Raw genomic sequence first — 17,757 nt, 5'->3', positions numbered from 1 at the left:
CCGCTGGGTTTCGGGGCGCTGGGGCGACTTGCGGCCACCTTCCCAGCCAGGCGCGGCTCCCCGGGAGCAGAGAGCACGGCCCAGTTACTCTGTGGTCCCAGCATCCCAGTCCTGTGGGCGATGTACTCAGGCCCCTCAGAGTACGGCTGCCGGGCCAGTGAACGAACATCCGGGCACCTCTAGACCTGTGACGGTTCCTCTCGAGACCTTTCCAGAACTCTTTGCAAGACAGGCGATAGGGTTCTCCCGGGAAGAGAAGCACTTGGAGGAGGTGGAAAAGACAGTAAGAAACATTTACAATTATCTCTTCACATGAGCAATGACCGGTATGTACTGGAGTCAGGTAGCACAATCTTCAGAGCGGAAGGTTCTGGATCTAGGGCACAAGCGGCGACTTTTCGCCCTTCCGCCGCCCTGAGGTTAACGTTTCCCTGCAGGAGTCCCAGAACCTCCGGATGGCCACCTTGCCGGTTAGAATGTTCTCCAGCCCGCTGCTCGGCTCCCTACAAAGCCTTCTTCCTTCTCATGCATGCCTACCTGCCATGCAGGGTGGGCCAAGCCTTAATTGTAGTAGTTTCTTCAAGAACAACAGTTTTAAGTGTGCTTTTTCAGACTACAAAATAGCATCGGCCTTCCAACTCTCGCAGTTTCCTTCAAGAAACGCCATCACAGTCCCCCAGTCTCCGTACTGAGAACCGTTGCCCTGGTGCTTCCACGGGCCTCTGGGAGAAAATGGCCAGAACGGGTCAAGAACATGCCAGTTGCTCGTCTGAACGAGGCGGCTGGTTTTCCTTCCCCTCAACCCTCCACTGAACCCGAACGGCTGCCGGGTGCAGGCGCTGTCCCACTCTCTTCGTGGGGGTTTCGGAGACCCGCGTCTGAAGCCGAAGTGTCAAAGCCACCCGTTTCTTCCTGCTTCTCCCAGGCGTCCCGACGTCAAGTTCATGGACTCTCGGGCACCAGTGGGCCCGAATCCTAAGTCCCGGGCGCCCCGACGTCAAGTTCATGGACTCTCGGGCACCAGTGGGCCCGAATCCTAAGTCCCGGGCGCCCCGACGTCAAGTTCATGGACTCTCGGGCACCAGTGGGCCCGAACCCTAAGTCCAGCCCGGCGGGTACCTAGAGTGACTGACGGGCTGCAAGGGACCGAGCCGCTCCTTCCGTAGCAGTCACGCAGGCGTGCCCGTTCTATGTCCTCAAGAGATCTTTGTTTCTGATCACCGATCTCGACGTGACCTTTGCAGGGTTTAGATTCCAGTGAGGAGGCTGCACACACTTCCGCAACGCACGGAGTTCATTCCCACGCTTTGGACAGTTCTGCTTCTGGTCGCCGTCAAAGTGTTACTTGGAAGGCAGCTGGCTGGGCTCACTCCCGTCCCCGCAGGCCCCCGTGGGCCGGGGGCTATGGGGACAGCTAACGTGCTGTGAGCACCGACAACATATAGAACCCCTCATCTTTTGCTCCTCCTTGCCCACCGTGTCCTGGTGTGAGTCACCGAAGACGTCATATTCTTCTCCGAGTTTCCGTGCTTCCTCCTCAGCTCGGATCCTGCCACGCTGTGGGCAAAGACTCACAAACACCGCCTCCACCTCATCTGGCTGAAAACCCGCCGCCGCCGGCCACAGGGCCCCGGACAACAGACCGTACCCTCCTTCCCAGGCCCCGGCCTCCCGTGGCAGGACGTGAAGGAAACCCCATCCCTGCCGCTGGTTCCGCACTAGTCCTAAGCCCTCCTGATCGGATCTCGAGTCCGGCCACCGCTCTCGGTCCCCATCACCTCCTCGGGCCAGGCATCACTGCAGAGCTGTCCACGCGGCCTGCCCGACTCCTCTCTGGCCCCACTCTCGTCCCATCTGCCAGCCGGGTGACCCGGAAATTCCGGCTTACCCCTGCGTGTCCTCCCACTCATCACGCTCCTGCCCCGCGGGGCTGCTGCACCTGCTAGGAGGTGGCCGACGCTTTCCAGAACTGCGCTGTGCTACCCTCACTGGTGAGCTGCTCCGCCCCCCTGCCCCCCTTTCCCAGGACCAGCCCCTTCCCGTCCTGCGGGTTTCACAGCCTCAGAGAAACCTGCGCTGAGAACCCACGCCCAAGCGAGCCTCCGAGCCCTGGATTTTCCGCCTCGGCCCCTTGTCTCTTTCCTCACGGGATGGGGCCCTGGCGCCCCACGCTCTTGCGTCTCCAGCACAAAACACGACGCTCGGCACGAGCACGTGCTTGGCGAGCATCTCGTTGGCGATTTCCCACTTACTTCCTGGCCAGGTAACCTCTGCAGACAGCCTGGAAGAAGATAATGATGTCGGTAATCTTTAGATCTCTTTCTTCCTCTAAGTGCGCCAAAACGCCAGCTCTGAAAAATATCTTGCTCTGTCCGATTCTGTACAAGTTTGGGTCCAATTCTAAAGCCCGGATCTGAAAGAGAAAGAGTCCGTTTACTCCTGGCCACAGGACAGACTCTATCAGTAGTCCGCGAAGCAGAGAAGTCCTGGGCAGCTTACCATTCGTTCACAAGCCTGTTTGCCGTCCATGAAACCCTTAGGAATGGCATTCGGAGTCAGGATCTCGTATCTGTAAGAAAACCAGCCCAAAAATCTCCCGTAAAAATCTGTGGGCACGTCTTCCTACTAACTGTGAGTTCCGCTTCTTGAAGAGGCAAGAATGGGATGGGTCATCATGTCGCAGGACAGGTCAAGACATGACGGGGTCCCGATCGGAGATTTTCTGCAGATCTAGCTTCTCTTTCTTAGGAGCTTAGCTCTCCAAGGACAAACACTGGGTTTAAGAAGTTGTGGTGAAGAGTGAAAGCATGGTGTTTGAAAAAAAAAAAATCTTTTGTTTTTCATTTCCCCCCAAACGTTCACAGGCCTAAAATGCAAGGAGAATCAGGCCCTGTGTGTGTGATTTGTAGGCGTTTATTCTGTAACAGAGTAATGCCTGGAGGCCTCCACTTCACCAGGAGAAGGGTAGCAGGGTGATGTTCAACAAAGCACAGGCCTGGGTCTGCTTGTGCCCGTTGGGCCGTACATTTAAGATCTGGGCACTTTAGGTGGGTCCTACCGCAAGAAAAATACATTTTAGCAAAAAGACCGTGGTTACAACACACTGAAGGATGAATCCTGGCTACATCACTCAGCTTTGTATTCTGGACGCTAATTAAAGTCCCTCTCCTCCTATTAACAAAAAGCAAAATTCTACCGTGCTTAGCAGACAGTGGGGCCCTGGTGAGGCCTCCCCCAAGCCCCTACACTCTGGAATAGTTTCTCAGCTGGATTCCACCTGGAACGGTGGCAGAAAGCACCCTTCTTTGACCTGCAGGCTTGTTTATATGCTCGAACAGCCAATGCTGTCATAATTGAGAATCTGATTTCCAAGAGAAAAATGAAGAAAAAAAAAAAAAGCAAATGGCACAAATACCCAATGATACATAAATTACATGATACGTTTAAAAAAATCAATTTCTCATGTTTTCGTTCATTTCTATTGCAACCACTTCTGTTGATCTTCTGCCTTTTTTTTTCTTCAACCTTTCCTAATCTAACCGATTCCCTCCCCTGCGTCAGTAAAAGGACCCCCCATGTCCACGTGCGCATGCACACAGTGGAAAACGTATGTACGCATTTGCACATAAGCCCACCTACACGGGTACGTTTCACCGGAAGATGGAGAAAAATATCCCCAAATGTCTTCAAGAGTCACTCCTGAATGATTTACTTTTGACTTCTCTTGAGTTTTCAAATTTTCTTCTGTATAAAGGTGGCACTCGAGATTCTTGGCCAGTACCAAGGTAATAACGGTAATAATCCCTTTCCTATATGGAAAAGCAACAGAAACTACCCAGGAGGCAAGGAAAAATGTTTCCTCGTCAGCTCCCTGTTTTGATGCACATCAACAGAAGCTGTGAAACACACGGGAAAAAAGTCAAAGTTAGCAATACCTCTGTCTGAATTCCTGGAAAACTATCCGGTTGGGGAAGCCCTGGCGACAGATCCGGATTCCTTCCAGGACCCCGTTACAGCGAAGCTGGTCTAGCACCAGGTGCGGGTCCAGTTTTCCAGCCTAATCAAGCAAACGACAGTTTTACACTTTAGTCTCCGCGACCTGACCCGGATCCGCTCTGAACAGCGGCGTACGCTGTGCGGGACACGTACCCGCTTCTCGTGATTTGGAATGATGCAGCGAACGAAGTTAGGGTTGGTGTTCCGGAGAGTCGCCATCAGCTTGGTGAGAGACTCTTTGTAGAGCTGCCCGACGGTCCGGAACATGCCCTTCTTGGTTTTATACGCAGAGCCAAAGGCGGTCTCCGTCATGCCCGTCACCTGATCCAGACCCACGATACGGTCCACTGGTGGAAATAAGAAAGGAAAGGGAAATAAGCCCCCTCGAGCTCTCCCGCGGTGGCAGGAAAGACACAGTGATGGTGCAGCAGGACAAGCTTTGTGGCACGGATGACAGGAGATGCCATAGAGAGGTAAGGCAGTCAGCGTGTTTGGACACCGCACAAGCCGTGGAACCAACAGCCACACACCCCCATGGCAGGCTACCGGGTGCGGACAGCTCCATACCACATACCAGCAGATGCCTTCCGCCGCGCTACGCTCGGGAACGCACTGCACCTAGTAGCACTTGGCCTGTGTCACGTACCAGCACGTGGAGAATGCGGGACCGCCGCCAGCATTACTGATACACGACCGGACACGGTGACAAGTCTCAGGGTAGGAAGCGGCTTATGAACATACACACGTGCACCAGGCAAATCCCCTTAAGGAATATGCTGGGGGGCGGGGGGGGGGGCGGACGGGACCAGAGTCCTCTCTTCTTTGTCATCAGTCATTTCCGTTTCAGGAACAAAGGCAGGAAGGTGGGAGTAGGGACGGGCGAAAGCGCCAGTTCCGTCCTCCGAGCGGGGGCGACGTTCCCGGTGGGACGAGCGCGCAGCGCGGGAAGGGGCCTCCCGAGAGTCGGGGTCTCGGCTACGTGCGGCGGTGGCGAGACCGCGTAGATGCCTCGCTCCGGTGGCAGCAGCGGACGCGGCCCGGGGCCCACGCGGACCTGACCCTGCCGGGCGGGACCGCACACAGCCCCCAGCGGAGCATCCTGCGCAGAACGTGCCCTCGCTTAGAACGGTCGTGAAATATTTGCAAAAGCACCCGAAGTATCCGCTGAGCTCTCCCGGTTGATGCCCCCCACCCACGGCCGTCAGTCCTAACAGCCACCCCCGTGTCTGTGGTTTGTCCCCCGGACCGGCAGCGCGTGGGGACCCGGCACTGTGGGGGGCCGGGGGGGGGCAGTACTTTATGAGCAAGACGGCGCTCATGTCTCCATTTCCAGCGAAGCTCTTAGGGAGCAGGGAACCACCACCCCGGAGGTGAGGTCGCTGTCGCCATAGTGTAGGCCTTAAATGGAAGTTGGGGAAGGGTCGACAGGATGGGCTTCACTGTCCAGGCCCGTGCATGCACCGTGTCCTACGGCGTCTGTGAGGCAGAGCCACCAGACTCAAAGGGTGGGGTCAAGGCTCCTCCTGCCTGTGTCCCAAGACGGCCCGCCATCCACCTCAGAGGCCGCCCTCTGCCATTCTTTCCCGTGCCTCCAACCTGTCCCTCCTCACGGGTTCCGGCCGAAGACCGTGCCCAGCCCCGCGCCTGCACGCGCCACCGGACCCTGAGCGTCCCTTGACCCCGCGTCCACCCACTTCTCTGTCTCCTCAGCGCCAAGCTTCTTTCGGGAACCGTTCGCACACTTGGCACTCCTCACGCCCTGCACGAGTCCCCACTCCCTGGGCAGCTGCCTGGAAGCCAGGGCCGCCCTCCGCCCCCTGCCGGGCAAGGGCAGGTCGGTCGCTGGCAGCGGACACCGCCCGGTGTCCACCTGACCCTGGTGCGTCTGTGGGCCATCCCGACGGCGTTCTAGGAACTCCCTCCGGCCCCGGCTTCTCCTCTGGACCCCCACCCAGCTCTATGGCCGCTCCGGTCTCCCTGGTGACTTCTTCTCCTGAGCAGCATGGCCTTCGCTGGGGGTCCAAACTCCGCTCAGCCCCAAAACCCAAGGAGAGGCACACGCTACTCGACCTGCTGGTCTCAAGGCACATTCTCGTCCTGGGGGCTCTCATTTGCGGCTTGAACTGGCTCTACCTGACGACCCAGCACCAGTCACCAGACACCGGTTTCTCCTGCCTGCCCAGAAGTCACAAAGGCACCTCTACCTTCCACAAATCCTTGTGACGTGCCCGGCGTGACGTCCGGCGTCCGGTCCGTCACAGGCTGGACGCGCACGTTACTGAACAAACACAGCAAACAATCGGATACGTCTACAATTACCAACAGCGAGAAAAGCACTGAAAGAGAGGATGCTATGGAAGAGACGGGGTCGGAGATCCCGCTGGAGAAATTTCTCTTTACTGCCCAACGGGTAAGCACGAGCCCGTGGAGAGCAGACCGCTCCAGGCGGCGGGAACAGCACGGAAGGACCAGGGGCAGGAGAAGTGACAGTAGCCCGTGCCGAGGACGCACGACACGCACGGAGACTGGGGCGCCCACGCCGGCTGCAGCGCACGGAACCGGCTGGGGAGGGGTCATCGGAGAGGGGGTGGCTGTGCCAGGCCAGGCTCCGAGCCCGTGATCGCAGGGGACTGGCGGGGGGGGGGGGGGGGGGGAGATGCGAGACATCTTTTGGTGGGAGGACTGACTTGCTCTGATGATTAGGCTGATGTCAAAACTACGACAGACGTGTCAAGAGTAAGTCCTAGGACTTTGGCTGCGGGTGTCACTGCAAGATGGGGGGGAAGTGCTTTTTGTGCCCCAAATCCTCTAGGTTTGGGGCACGTGAGGCACCAGCACATTCCGGCCTGCCGCCAAGAAGAAAGGCCTGCAGCAGGAAGGCGGATGGGGGAGCTGTCGACTCGGAGAGTAGTCACGGGACCGGATGGGCCAGCTCAGGGGGACCAAGATGGGGAGAGAGGAAGAGCCAGACAGCAGGAGCAGGGAGAAGCAGCCAGAAGCAGGAGGGGCAGGTCAAAATCCTACAGAGCACGTTCTCTGCTGCGCCGTCCACCCCGGTCCTCGTGCCCCTCCCCCGCACAGGAACAAGTCACCGCCACAGCCAAGGAGGAGGGGTGCCCCGTTTACGTGGCCGGGACTCGGCTGGGCTGGTTCCGCAAGCCTGTAGCCCGTGAGGGCAGTCCTTCGACAAGCTGTCAGCCGGTGTCTAAGCACGCGGTCCCGAGCGGGGACTGCCTTTTACACTGAAAATGAAAAACCAATCACAATGAACCTGACTCTCAAATTAAGATAACCCAAAGCTAAATATTTGGATTTTTAAAACATTAATGCTTTGGACTTTCAGCTCTCTTTTTTTGTTTATAAATGTTTATAAAATAATAAATTAAAAATTATTTCATTATTATTAGTTTTAAAGATTTTATTTATTTGACAGAGAGACAGCGAGAGAGGGAACACAAGCAGGGGGAGTGCGGGAGGGAGAAGCAGGCCTCCCGCTGAGCAGGGAGCCCGATGTGGGGCTCGATCCCAGGACCCTGGGATCATGACCTGAGCCGAAGGCAGACGCTTAACAGACTGAGCCACCCAGGCGCCCCTTTAGTTTAAAAATTTAAACGAAGGTTCGTTTCTAACAACGAGCAAAATTATCTCCTGGGTAAAAGACAGATACTTTGAGAGCTTCATTAAATGATCGGGGCCACACTACTATTATAGGATCCCACTCTAAAAATCAAGGCCCAGAAAAACCTCTATTTAAAAAGAATATTCTCTTGGGGCGCCTGGGTGGCTCAGTTAAGCTTTCAACTCTTGATTTGGGCTCAGGTCATGATCTCAGGGTCGTGGGAACCGAGCCCCACCGCAGGCTCCGCCCTCACCATGGAGTCTGCTTGAGATTCTCCCTCTCCCCTCCACTCATTCTCTCTCTCAAATAAATAAATAAATGAAAAGAATGTTTTCTTGTTGAGGGGCGCCTGGCTGGCTCAGTCGGTGGAGCATGCGACTCTTCATCTTGGGGTCCCGAGTTCGAGCCCCACGTTGGGGGCAGAGATTACTTAAAAAAAAAAGAAAAAACTTTAAAAAAATGAAATAAAAAGAATAGTTTCTTGTTGAAAGTGGCAAAAGCAGTCACCAGAGAAAGGCAGAAAATGCAAAGATGAGATTCTAGCAACTCCTCGAAGTGAGACCTGCTAGGGCTACTTCTGCCTCCCAGTGTCGCAGAGCCCGCGGCTCCAGGGGAATGGAGGGCTTGGCTTGTCCCCCTGCTGCTGACTCCCCCATCTGCTGTGTCAGGACGGCCTGGCCAGGGTTGCTGGTGGGCATCGTGCAATTATTTGGTCATCCACTAGCCGGAAAAGAATTTGAATATTTTACCCTAACAATTTATTCATCTATAAAAACTTACGTGGACAGGGAGAACTCAGATGAGCCCCACAGACCTACCATCTGTACGGGCACACTTAGAATTTAGAAGAAAAGTGCAAATCTGTAATCATCAGTCTCATAAAACGGCTACGGAGGGTGTTTTATTTCTAATAAGGAATGCCGCTGTCTAGGGCTAGAATGCTTGGCCGCCCCTCCTCTAGGGGACGGGCTCAGGACACAAGACGTCTACGAGGTATTTCACGTTCCGCACATCTGCATGGGCCAAAACACTGTGCTACTGAATTTCAGTATTTCAGCCGGTTCTTCAGATGCCTTTTGGTAGGAACCAAAAAAGCGGGGAGAAACTTATTTTAATAGATGATGAAGAATGTCACTAACAGGTAAGCACAGATTCAGAAACAAATCCGTAAGTACTACGATACGGGATCTATGGACCCCACAGATCCCCATTACGTAGCAATAACACGTGTGTGCTGGTTCCATTCCTGGGTGGTGGAGCCGGTCTGTTAATTGTTCTGGAGTATCTGGGAATTTTTAGAAAATTTCGAGCAAGTCCACAGGTTGACAGGGAGCATGTGATTCTAAGTGTCCTCCTCCACCCAGGCACAGGTGTTGATCTGAACTTGAACTTTTCTCCTTAGTTACGGCTGCCGCCGGGCAGCACACCACACCTGCCCCTCAGCTTGGCCCTGGCGCTCGGTGAATACAGGGGACTTGCGTGAACTCATTGCCAAGGACATAGTTACTGATTTTCTGTTTTTTGTAGGCACACAGCTCCAGCCAGAGGCAGGCTCACAGCCCCTCACCTGTGACGCTCACAATAACCCTGGGAGCAAGGTGTCACTGTCCCCACGAGACCTCACGGACTCACGTTGCAAAACCCGAGAGCTGCTTCTCCGGGCGCCCCTGGCTCTTGTTAAGACTCAAGATTAAAAATCAAGACAAAAACAAACCAGGACAAGAATATTCTGCACAGCAACCAAAAAAATCCTCCCTCCACCGCAAAACCTCCACGCACAGTTTAACTCCGCACACAAACCTCGTCAGACCCGACCCCCCGATTCGAAACTAACAACAGAGATCATCACGGATGGGCAGAACTTACAAGGAGATTAAACGATTGCCATCTTATCAGTCATGCTACTCAATTCTAAGTGGAACCTCTTTAATGACCTCCTGGACCCAAAAAGGACCGGTTCAGCGTTTCTGAAGCCAGAACATCATCATCTCGGTTGGAAGCATGGCTGAGGGGGAAGCTTCCCCCTGAATTACGACAAGAAGGAAAGGAAGAGTTTAGTGGACATCAGAGACGAAGGGAGACCCCCAAGAGCCTGTGACAGACTCGAAGCCCTCCCGCAGTGCCGGCCCGCTTCTCCTCGGTGGGTCCGTCCAAGTGAACTGGGCTCCCGCGTTCAAGGGCCGCTTCTACAGAAGACTGGAAAGGAGCGGGGTGGGGCGTCCTCTAGCAATAGCTGACACTTGCTCCGCGTACTTCTCATGCCTTCCCTGGTGGAGCCCAGCCTTCCAGAACGGTCAGCGGCCACCTGGCACTCACGGTGGTTCAGGAGGACGCGGCAAGTGCAGAGCTGGGTCGCGGCCAAGGACACACAGGCGCCCTGTGGCACAGACACAGCCCCTGTCGCCCACGCCCCGGTAGTCCAAACACACTGCCTACAATTTTGAGGTCACCACCCCTCTTCCCTGGCTCATGGCTGGTTTAGCTCAGGTCTGAACTTTCAAAGCAGATTTGGAAGAATACAGACCTTTGGTTTATAGCAGAAACTCGTATGACCTCCCTATCCCGCCTCTGGGAATTCTGCTCCTTCCTCTTGCGCACTTGTCCTTCGATGCTTCTGGAAACGTCTTTCCTCCCGCCTCTCACCTTTCTCCTCAGAGCCTGCATGTTCTCCCTGCTCCTTCCCTAACACTCCGGGGGGCTTAGAAGCACAGGGTCACATGAGCTCCGTGTCCTCGCGTTCAGAGGGAACGCGTGCTACATTATTAACGCATCAAAGACAACGGATCACAATCTGGAAACCTAGAAACCCCTTCATCGGTTGTCTTGCGAGAATTCACTGAAAATACTAAAGCCCCACATCTTCATTTAATGCCGGCTACCCCTCCCTGGGGTTGGAATCCACAAACACGCACTGGGGAGGAAGACGTTTTGCTGTAGGAAGACTACACCTGACTTCCAAGACCAGATTTAGCCATGGTGGATGGAAGACCTTCTAAGGAGAAGGAGAGATGGAGCCCGGACACTTGGTTCAGCGAGTCACTCAATCAGGACACCTCCAGCCAGGTGAGGTCCATGAGGTCAATGAGCTGGCTGCCTGCCCGATGACGTCATCCAGGAGTGGCTCGACCGTGCCCCCGGCGCAGACACGCGCCTGCTCCACGCGCCGTGAAGAAAGAGCACCTGCGCTGCGGGAGAGGGGAGGGCCACCGTGGGGGTGGTGGACAGGGCTGCCGCATCTGAGAACTGGCTGTGGGACGCCCACCCTCGGGTCCCCCTCGCAACAGCTTCTTTACGGTGCGCCAACTTCGTGCCAGGTGCTGGGGAGACGGCGGTGAGCCCACACCGGCACTGTCCCTGCTCTCCAAGAGCTCCGTCTGGAACGCTCTTAAGAGATCAGACATCCAAGAGCTACAGGGGGTTAAAGAGGGCACTCTGTTTTGGGAGAAAGTCCAAAAGAGCCAGCGCTAAACTTTTAACAAAGCACACGTCTCTGGCAGCCCCTTCGCTTACAACTCCCTCCGACTTCTCTGTCCCTCTCCCCGTGTCCTCGACCCGCCAGGACTCCCCTGGGCCACGGGGGACTGCGTCAGAAGTTCCTCCTCTGGCGTCTTCTGGGCAGCGTGCATTCCAGCTCAGGGGACCCCCTCCGGCATAATCCCGCCCGCATCCCAGCGCCCAGCGCTCCTGACGTGCTTCCTCCCCAGGACGGGGACTAGAACCAAGGGCAGTGACTCGCGTGGAGATGGGCACGCTCCTCTAACTTATTCGTAAGAAACTCTCGGGATGGATTTAGGTCTCAGCATTATTGTGTTCCAAAAATCAGAAAGGAAATTTTGTAAGATGCATCTGACTTTATCTCGGAACGTCACGCCCTGACAATTTCACTACACGATTATGAAATTGACTGATATTCTTTTTTAGGTCCGGCTTTTGGGGGGCCTCTAGCCATGCTCAGGCCGTATTTAAAAACATGGCTACGGCTTCAGAGCGCAAGGCTCAGTCGTGTGGAGCTCAATTTCGGGTTCAGGGTACAAATCGACCGACACTGTGCTCTTGGTCTCCACTTGCACCATCGAGCCTTGTGGATCGTCTCAGATCTCAAGTTCCAAAGAACGAGCCACGTAGCTCGATGCGCATCTAAGTTCCAAACAAAAGGTATAATGATGAGACCCACACGTGAGAGAAACGTGGAATTATCTGTGCTCCCAATGTGCATGACTTAAAGAAAGACACCATCCCTCTCTGGAATTCCATGGCACTGAAAACGTAAAGGTGACCCAGAGACAAAGGAGACCTTCTTTCGCACCTCCGTTCCCAGCATTCCCTTCGAGGCCTGTGTATCAAAACGGCACTATTGGAAAAAGGTAGCGATACACCTTTTAATATGCAGTGCTGTAAGTGCTATGCGTAAAATAAGAAGCGATGTGTATGCGGTAGCGATTGAATTGTTTATGCACTCAAAACAGTTGCCTTGAAGGATAATAAAAGTGAGCATGAAATGAAAGGTTCATGCAGGTCTATGAGCAAAACAAAAACAGAAACCCAGGAACCAGCCCCCCCTACCCCCCCGCCCCCAGCCTACCCTGCCCTCCCCGCCACCCTGCAGCACCCCCCCACCCCCACCCCCGTGAGTTCTTCCTGTGGGCTTAACACCCTTCTGTTTGGAAGACCTACAGGCTTTATACATTCACCTGGTGGCTCATGAAGACCAGAAACACTGTCATAGAAAGAAGCTCTCTGAATATTCTGAATCTCTAAAGCAGAGAGACAGCAAAAACAGGAGGACAGAAGAGCAAATACACAAACACTTCAGTTAGTGTGAGAGACATTCGACATCACAAGTCAACTTTGAAATCGGGCTGCGACCATAGCTAGTCTGGCGCAGAGCCCGTGCGACATTACTGCGCAGAGAATTCTGCACATTTGGACACAGTTCTTTATAAAATAGGCTGAATCAAAAGAGTCCCTCCCCACTTGGATGCAAGTGTGAGCATCGAATCGTGTCAACACTAAGTGATTACCCCCCTGAAAGCACAGGAGGAAATTTAAGGGTACTCTAAGGCGTTATTGGAGTTGTCCTTCATCAAATCATCTTGCATTTAGCATATCAGGACGAGACTGCGGAAGTTTGGGCACTCTGCTGTGTATGTTAGTGGCTTTTACTGTCCAAAATTCACACTGCTGTCTACTTTGGCGGCCAATACAGACTTTAGCAATGTAATTGACTTCAAATAGAAATTAGTAACAGATAGGTAACTATTCCTAAGGAAAATAAAATTCAAGTTTTGCAGCAAAATGTTAAAACAACTTTAAATCATAAGGTGACACTTGTTGATCATACCGTTATCCATAGAATATACCTGAGGAGGCACATTTACATGAAAATGCAATTGTTAGCTTCCACCCCCCCCACCCCACCCCCACCCCCGCCGCCCCGTATACAAGCCCCAAGACGTGGCAAGGAGACTGTGCAACCGGTAGGGAAATCCCAGAACATCTTTTAGCAAAAAGTAGGGTGCTATGAATCTCTAGGGCAGGGCTGCCACCAAAAATCTTAATGCTCCTGGTTTGGCCTTGAGAGAACTCTGTTAAAACCCTCAAAGTCTATTTTAACACAAAATGGTTCATTCCCTGGGGACTGTGCCTTCACAGGCAAATTATATCCACGCATCCTACTTTCCTGGTCACCTTGTCACTTTTCTGCTTCTGCACTGATGTGGCTACAAGAGGAGAAAAATAAGGAGATGTTTTTCCAGGGCTATTTTTTTTTTTTCCTACAGAGGAGCTCCCCATACCCCAAGACTGAGCAGCGGTGGAGGATTTTCCACCCTAGAGCCCTCGCCACACTCCGCGCCTGCCGCTGACTCTGTGTATGAAACACGCAGTCCTCAAAACCGAACAGACTGCCCTGGGCCCCGAAGATCGGCCCCCCTTCTCCGCGATCCTGTCACTCAGATGCGGGCACCGACCACCTCAGATGACAGGCGACAGGATTCCGCCCGTGGTAGCCATGTCGGGGCAGCAAACTCGTGGGACTGGTCCAGAGCAGAGGCGACAGCGTGGCCAAATCACGCTAGGGGCAGATACACTGCTCCCGGCCCATCCTGACTAAGGGGGCCACACTGGCTCCCCAGCGGCTACCTGTAGAAAAATCGCTACTGTGGGGGGGCAGGGGGCGTCCAAGCCACGGACTAAGCTCATACGCATGGGGCTCAGGCCAGGACCGGAGGAGCCCGCAAGGCCGCTAGCCTTTGGGTAAGCAAGTCAGTAACGTAACGTCTCCGCCGATACAAAAAGCACGGAAGCCAGGTAAGGACGCTCCAGACGTGGTCCCACCGGTCAGACACCTCACCTGGGCTACGCGGCGGCCATGGACCCCTGCGGCCCGTGCCCGCCACATCTCACCCTCCTACCGCGGCTGACCCACCGGCTCTGCGGGCTCCTCCCCGTCTGGGGCCGGCCAGGCGCGGAGGCAAAGGAGGTCGGGAGGAGGAAGGCCAGGAAGGAATCGGGGGCCGAGACGGAGGCTCGCCCGTCCTGCTGCGGAGTCTGCGTGCGTCCTGAGTCTCCGGCTGGGCTGCCAGCTCAGGGCGGGGGGTGCAGGGGAACATCCCGCACTGTCCCCCGATGGACCCCACCCATCACGACCATGGCGAGCCCACGGTGAGACAGTCTTGTAGAATGGGTCAGGGGCTTCCCACAGTATCATTTTCGGTTAAGAAATTAAAAAATGAGTCAAAAGTGGTTCACTATAGCAGAACCAGGATGTTAGTCCAGGCAGGACCTGAGGCCTTTGGTAATATGGTCTCTTTCTCCTCCGCTGCCCGCTTCTCCTCTCATTCACGAGGAAGAGAGTCTGTTTTTGAGGTTTCCTCTGTTCCCTCACTCCGTGGGCATTCCTTCCACGCCCGCTGCCTCCTCCTCGGCACCTTGCACTCAGCACCCCACTTCTGGGCCCTTCGCCCGGATCCAGCCCACAGACCGCTGCCTGTCTGTCTTCCACTCCGCCCCGGGGGCACCGGCCCGGCTTGCACACACGCGGGAGTGTGACCGGCAGGCGGGCTTCTCCGGGGCCTGGCCTGGTGGGACACCCCCCCCACCCCGCGCTGGGCTCCCCACCTCCACACTGGGCTCACTCCTGCTGCCGGCTCAGCACCCCCTCCCAAGCCACTCTCACTTCGGGAAACGCTCCCCGCCTTTGCAGCAGCTCGGGCCCCCGGGGCGTGCTCAGTCAACGCCAGCCTTCGCGACTCGGCGAACCGTGATCCTTCAAGGACCAGGGCAACCGCCTCCCTGTCCCCGACCAGCTGCCTCGGCACCCCTCCTCTAACGCACGTCGCTGAACGCTCATTCCCTGCCACCCGTGGGGCATTCGTCACAGCTGCTGTCGGCACTCCAGTTTACGTGCCTCTCCGTCTCTCCCCTGTGCTCAGAGGTCTGGCGGGAGCGCCGGGACGAGCGGAGGGCCCAGGGCTCCACGAGTGGCACGGCGCCCGGCAGGGTCGCAGCTGAGGGGACATGTCCCTTGCACCTCCCCCGCCAGTGCTCAGCACCACTGGCCTTTCTGGCACCGTGGGCCCCGTGACAGCCGGCGCTCCGAGTGCTCTTGTCCACCCTGGTTCCAGCGTCTCACATCCCCGTGCCACCGCTTCCTAGCCACGGCGTCGGGGGGCCCTCGTCTGTCCAGAGGCCACCAGCTGCCCTCCTCAGAGCTCAGGCTGCCCCCTCGACGGCCCGGCTCACCGTGCTGACAGGGGACGCGCAGCATCTGGCCGGAGACTCACGTCCGAAAGCACGAAGATTATCTAACCTTCCCCAGGTCCCTCCTTTTAGGGTCTCAGGCGGACCATCTCTTCCGAGGACCCCCGTGCGCCTGCCACCCAGCCGTGCGGGCCCAGCGGATGCACATGACCGCTCCTCACGAGAGTGGCCCTTCGCCCTCTGCACGTTCTCAGCGTTCACTCTGCTCTGTCCTTCCGCCTCCATAGCCCTGACCCCTTCTTTGTCGCTTCCTGGGTTTCTTTCTACCTCTCAGAAGCTGGCTAGGTCACAAGATCCTTAGATGCTACGGAAAAAGCAGAAGTGAGCCGGGTTCCTGACGAGGCCTGGCCCGGGGCCGAGGGCCCGCGTGGCCCGAGGCCGCGTGAAGAAGGGGGACACGGCCAGGATGACACAGCAGCGAGCGCAGAGCTCTGGAAGACGCCACGTCCCACTGCGCACGGACTCACGGACGTTGTCCTGCTGGTCCTAGTACAACCTTCTAGTCTGCGACCAAACAGCCAACTCTGTACCTGAGGCTCACGTAAGCAAACCAACTATGGGGACTGATGGAAAGAAAAACTGATCTCTGTGCAGGTTCTCGAATTTATTCAGCGGCCACTGTGTGTGTGAGTGGAGGGCCGCCCCTGGAGCAGACGCAGCTCAGCTGAGCTGTGGGACACAGAGAGTGAGGGCGGGGCTTCTCTGGTCTTGTGTCCAGTGGCCCGGGATTACGGCCCAACTGGGCCCTAGAATGATCCACACCTCCCGCAGCATCTGACCAAGAAGGCAGATGTCCTGGTGCCCGGGGGTGGGCACCAGCGTGGGTAACTTCGGTCTAGCGGCAGCCCTGCTCTAGGGAGAGCGAGTTTTACAGTAAAACACCTGGACACAGATCTACGTAGACGAACCACCTAGAAGGCTCAATTGGAAAAGCTTCCGGCCAAGTGTCACTGCAAACGTGAGCGTGTGCTTACCGTCCTTCCAAAGCTCCGCCACGAATCTGTCCGAGGACTGGTGCAGGAGGGTGGCCACGTTGTCGTTCAGGGGGTCCATGTTCTTCATCAGCCACTCGTCGGCCTTGTAATCCACCTGGCCCATGGCGGGCGAGATGCGGAAACACACACAAACACAGGGGACATTTTCAGCCTTCCCCCAGAACGTTCGCAGGACCACCGGACGAGCGGGCGGCCTCGGAGGCCGCGCATCGGTCACGGGCACGACACGGAGGGCTCACGCCCGCGTGCATTTCCGCACATTTGCTCCCGGCGCCACGGGACGCAGCAGGATTTCCGACTCCGGGTAGTGGCCGCTCGGCCCTTACCTTGCCCGCGTAATGTATGATGCAGAAGTCAGCTTTGTCTTTCAGCTGCCGGGGCTTCTGGAACTTGGAGTGAGAGCCTTGCTCCTGAACTAGTTTCTCCACAAAGGTTTTGTCTGTGGCCTTCGGGAACCAGCACTCTTCGTCCAAAAGGGCCAGCACGCCGGGGGGGTTCGCCTGGGAACGAGAGGCAGCGAGAGTGGACAAGCCGCGTCCCCGGGAGCGGTGGAAGGCTTACAACGACTAAGGGTGTTGGGAAGATCCGCGGAAACCGAGGCGCCAGGGCAGCAGGTAACGGACCCGACCCAGGGCACAGGCGGGGCTGTCGAGCCGCTGACCAAGGGAGGAGTCACTCGCTCTGGAAAACGGACAAACCTCTAAACCGTAAGTGAACTCATTCCACGTGGACGGCCCCCAAAAGCAGCCACTGAGAGGCCCCAGCGAGGAGCCAGGAGGTGGGACATGGAGTGGGACGCTTCCATTCAGGGACTGGCCGGGGAAACGATCCTAAAGCCTCCACCAGAACAAACTCAGGCTGCTGGTGGGGCGGGCGGGCGGGCGGGGGGGGGGGGCGGTGGGCGGGGCGGGTGCACGAGAGGAAGGGGAATTTTTAAAAAAGAAAACCAGAACAAAAGCACTCCTCCACTAGATGGAAGGTTTCCAACACCTTACATCCTAAGCGATTTCAGTTTCTGTTTAAGGGACGACGAAATAAATGTGTCCCTTCACGCTTGGCACAACAGCGGAACCAGAATCCGGGACAGAAAACAGAAAGTGGGGTAACGATTTATCAATTATTGTATGCATTTATTTCGGCCAATGCTTGCGAGCAAGGCTATTTTATTTCACTCGGCTGGGTCCCCGCAGAAAGACCCAGAAAGCACGAGAGAAAGTGAATTTGGACTCTGAGAGCACGCTGATACCACTGAACTGGTCCCGTGAGCGTGGCCCGTAGGGCACGCGAGTTATGGCTCGGTACAGAAAAAGAGCGTTGAGCCCCCGCACGGACTTCCCTGGTGCAGGTGAGTGCAGGACGCCCGAAAGCGACACCAACAGTTAAATC

The 17,757-nt window shown here is 56.0% G+C and overlaps 1 protein-coding gene across 1 annotated transcript in view; it reads right to left on the bottom strand.

Annotated features, from left to right (window-relative positions):
* Positions 1-17,757, bottom strand: part of MYH10 (myosin heavy chain 10) — a 114,485-nt gene that overhangs the window by 32,001 nt on the left and 64,727 nt on the right. Inside the window, exons 13-18 of the mRNA XM_028125035.2 lie at positions 16,698-16,871; positions 16,351-16,465; positions 4,150-4,343; positions 3,936-4,057; positions 2,500-2,569; positions 2,253-2,413 (exon numbers count right to left, since the gene is read on the bottom strand). Of these exons, the coding sequence (XP_027980836.1) occupies positions 2,253-2,413; positions 2,500-2,569; positions 3,936-4,057; positions 4,150-4,343; positions 16,351-16,465; positions 16,698-16,871 (836 nt within the window). The remainder of the gene's footprint in view (positions 1-2,252; positions 2,414-2,499; positions 2,570-3,935; positions 4,058-4,149; positions 4,344-16,350; positions 16,466-16,697; positions 16,872-17,757) is intronic.

This window comes from Eumetopias jubatus, unplaced genomic scaffold (assembly GCF_037043125.1).
Source record: "Eumetopias jubatus isolate StellerSeaLion01/CBP00866 unplaced genomic scaffold, mEumJub1_p1.0 scaffold_10, whole genome shotgun sequence".
NCBI classification, from domain to species: domain Eukaryota; kingdom Metazoa; phylum Chordata; class Mammalia; order Carnivora; family Otariidae; genus Eumetopias; species Eumetopias jubatus.
The sequence above is the reverse complement of the archived record's forward strand: the minus strand, read 5'-3'. Positions and strand labels throughout refer to the sequence as shown.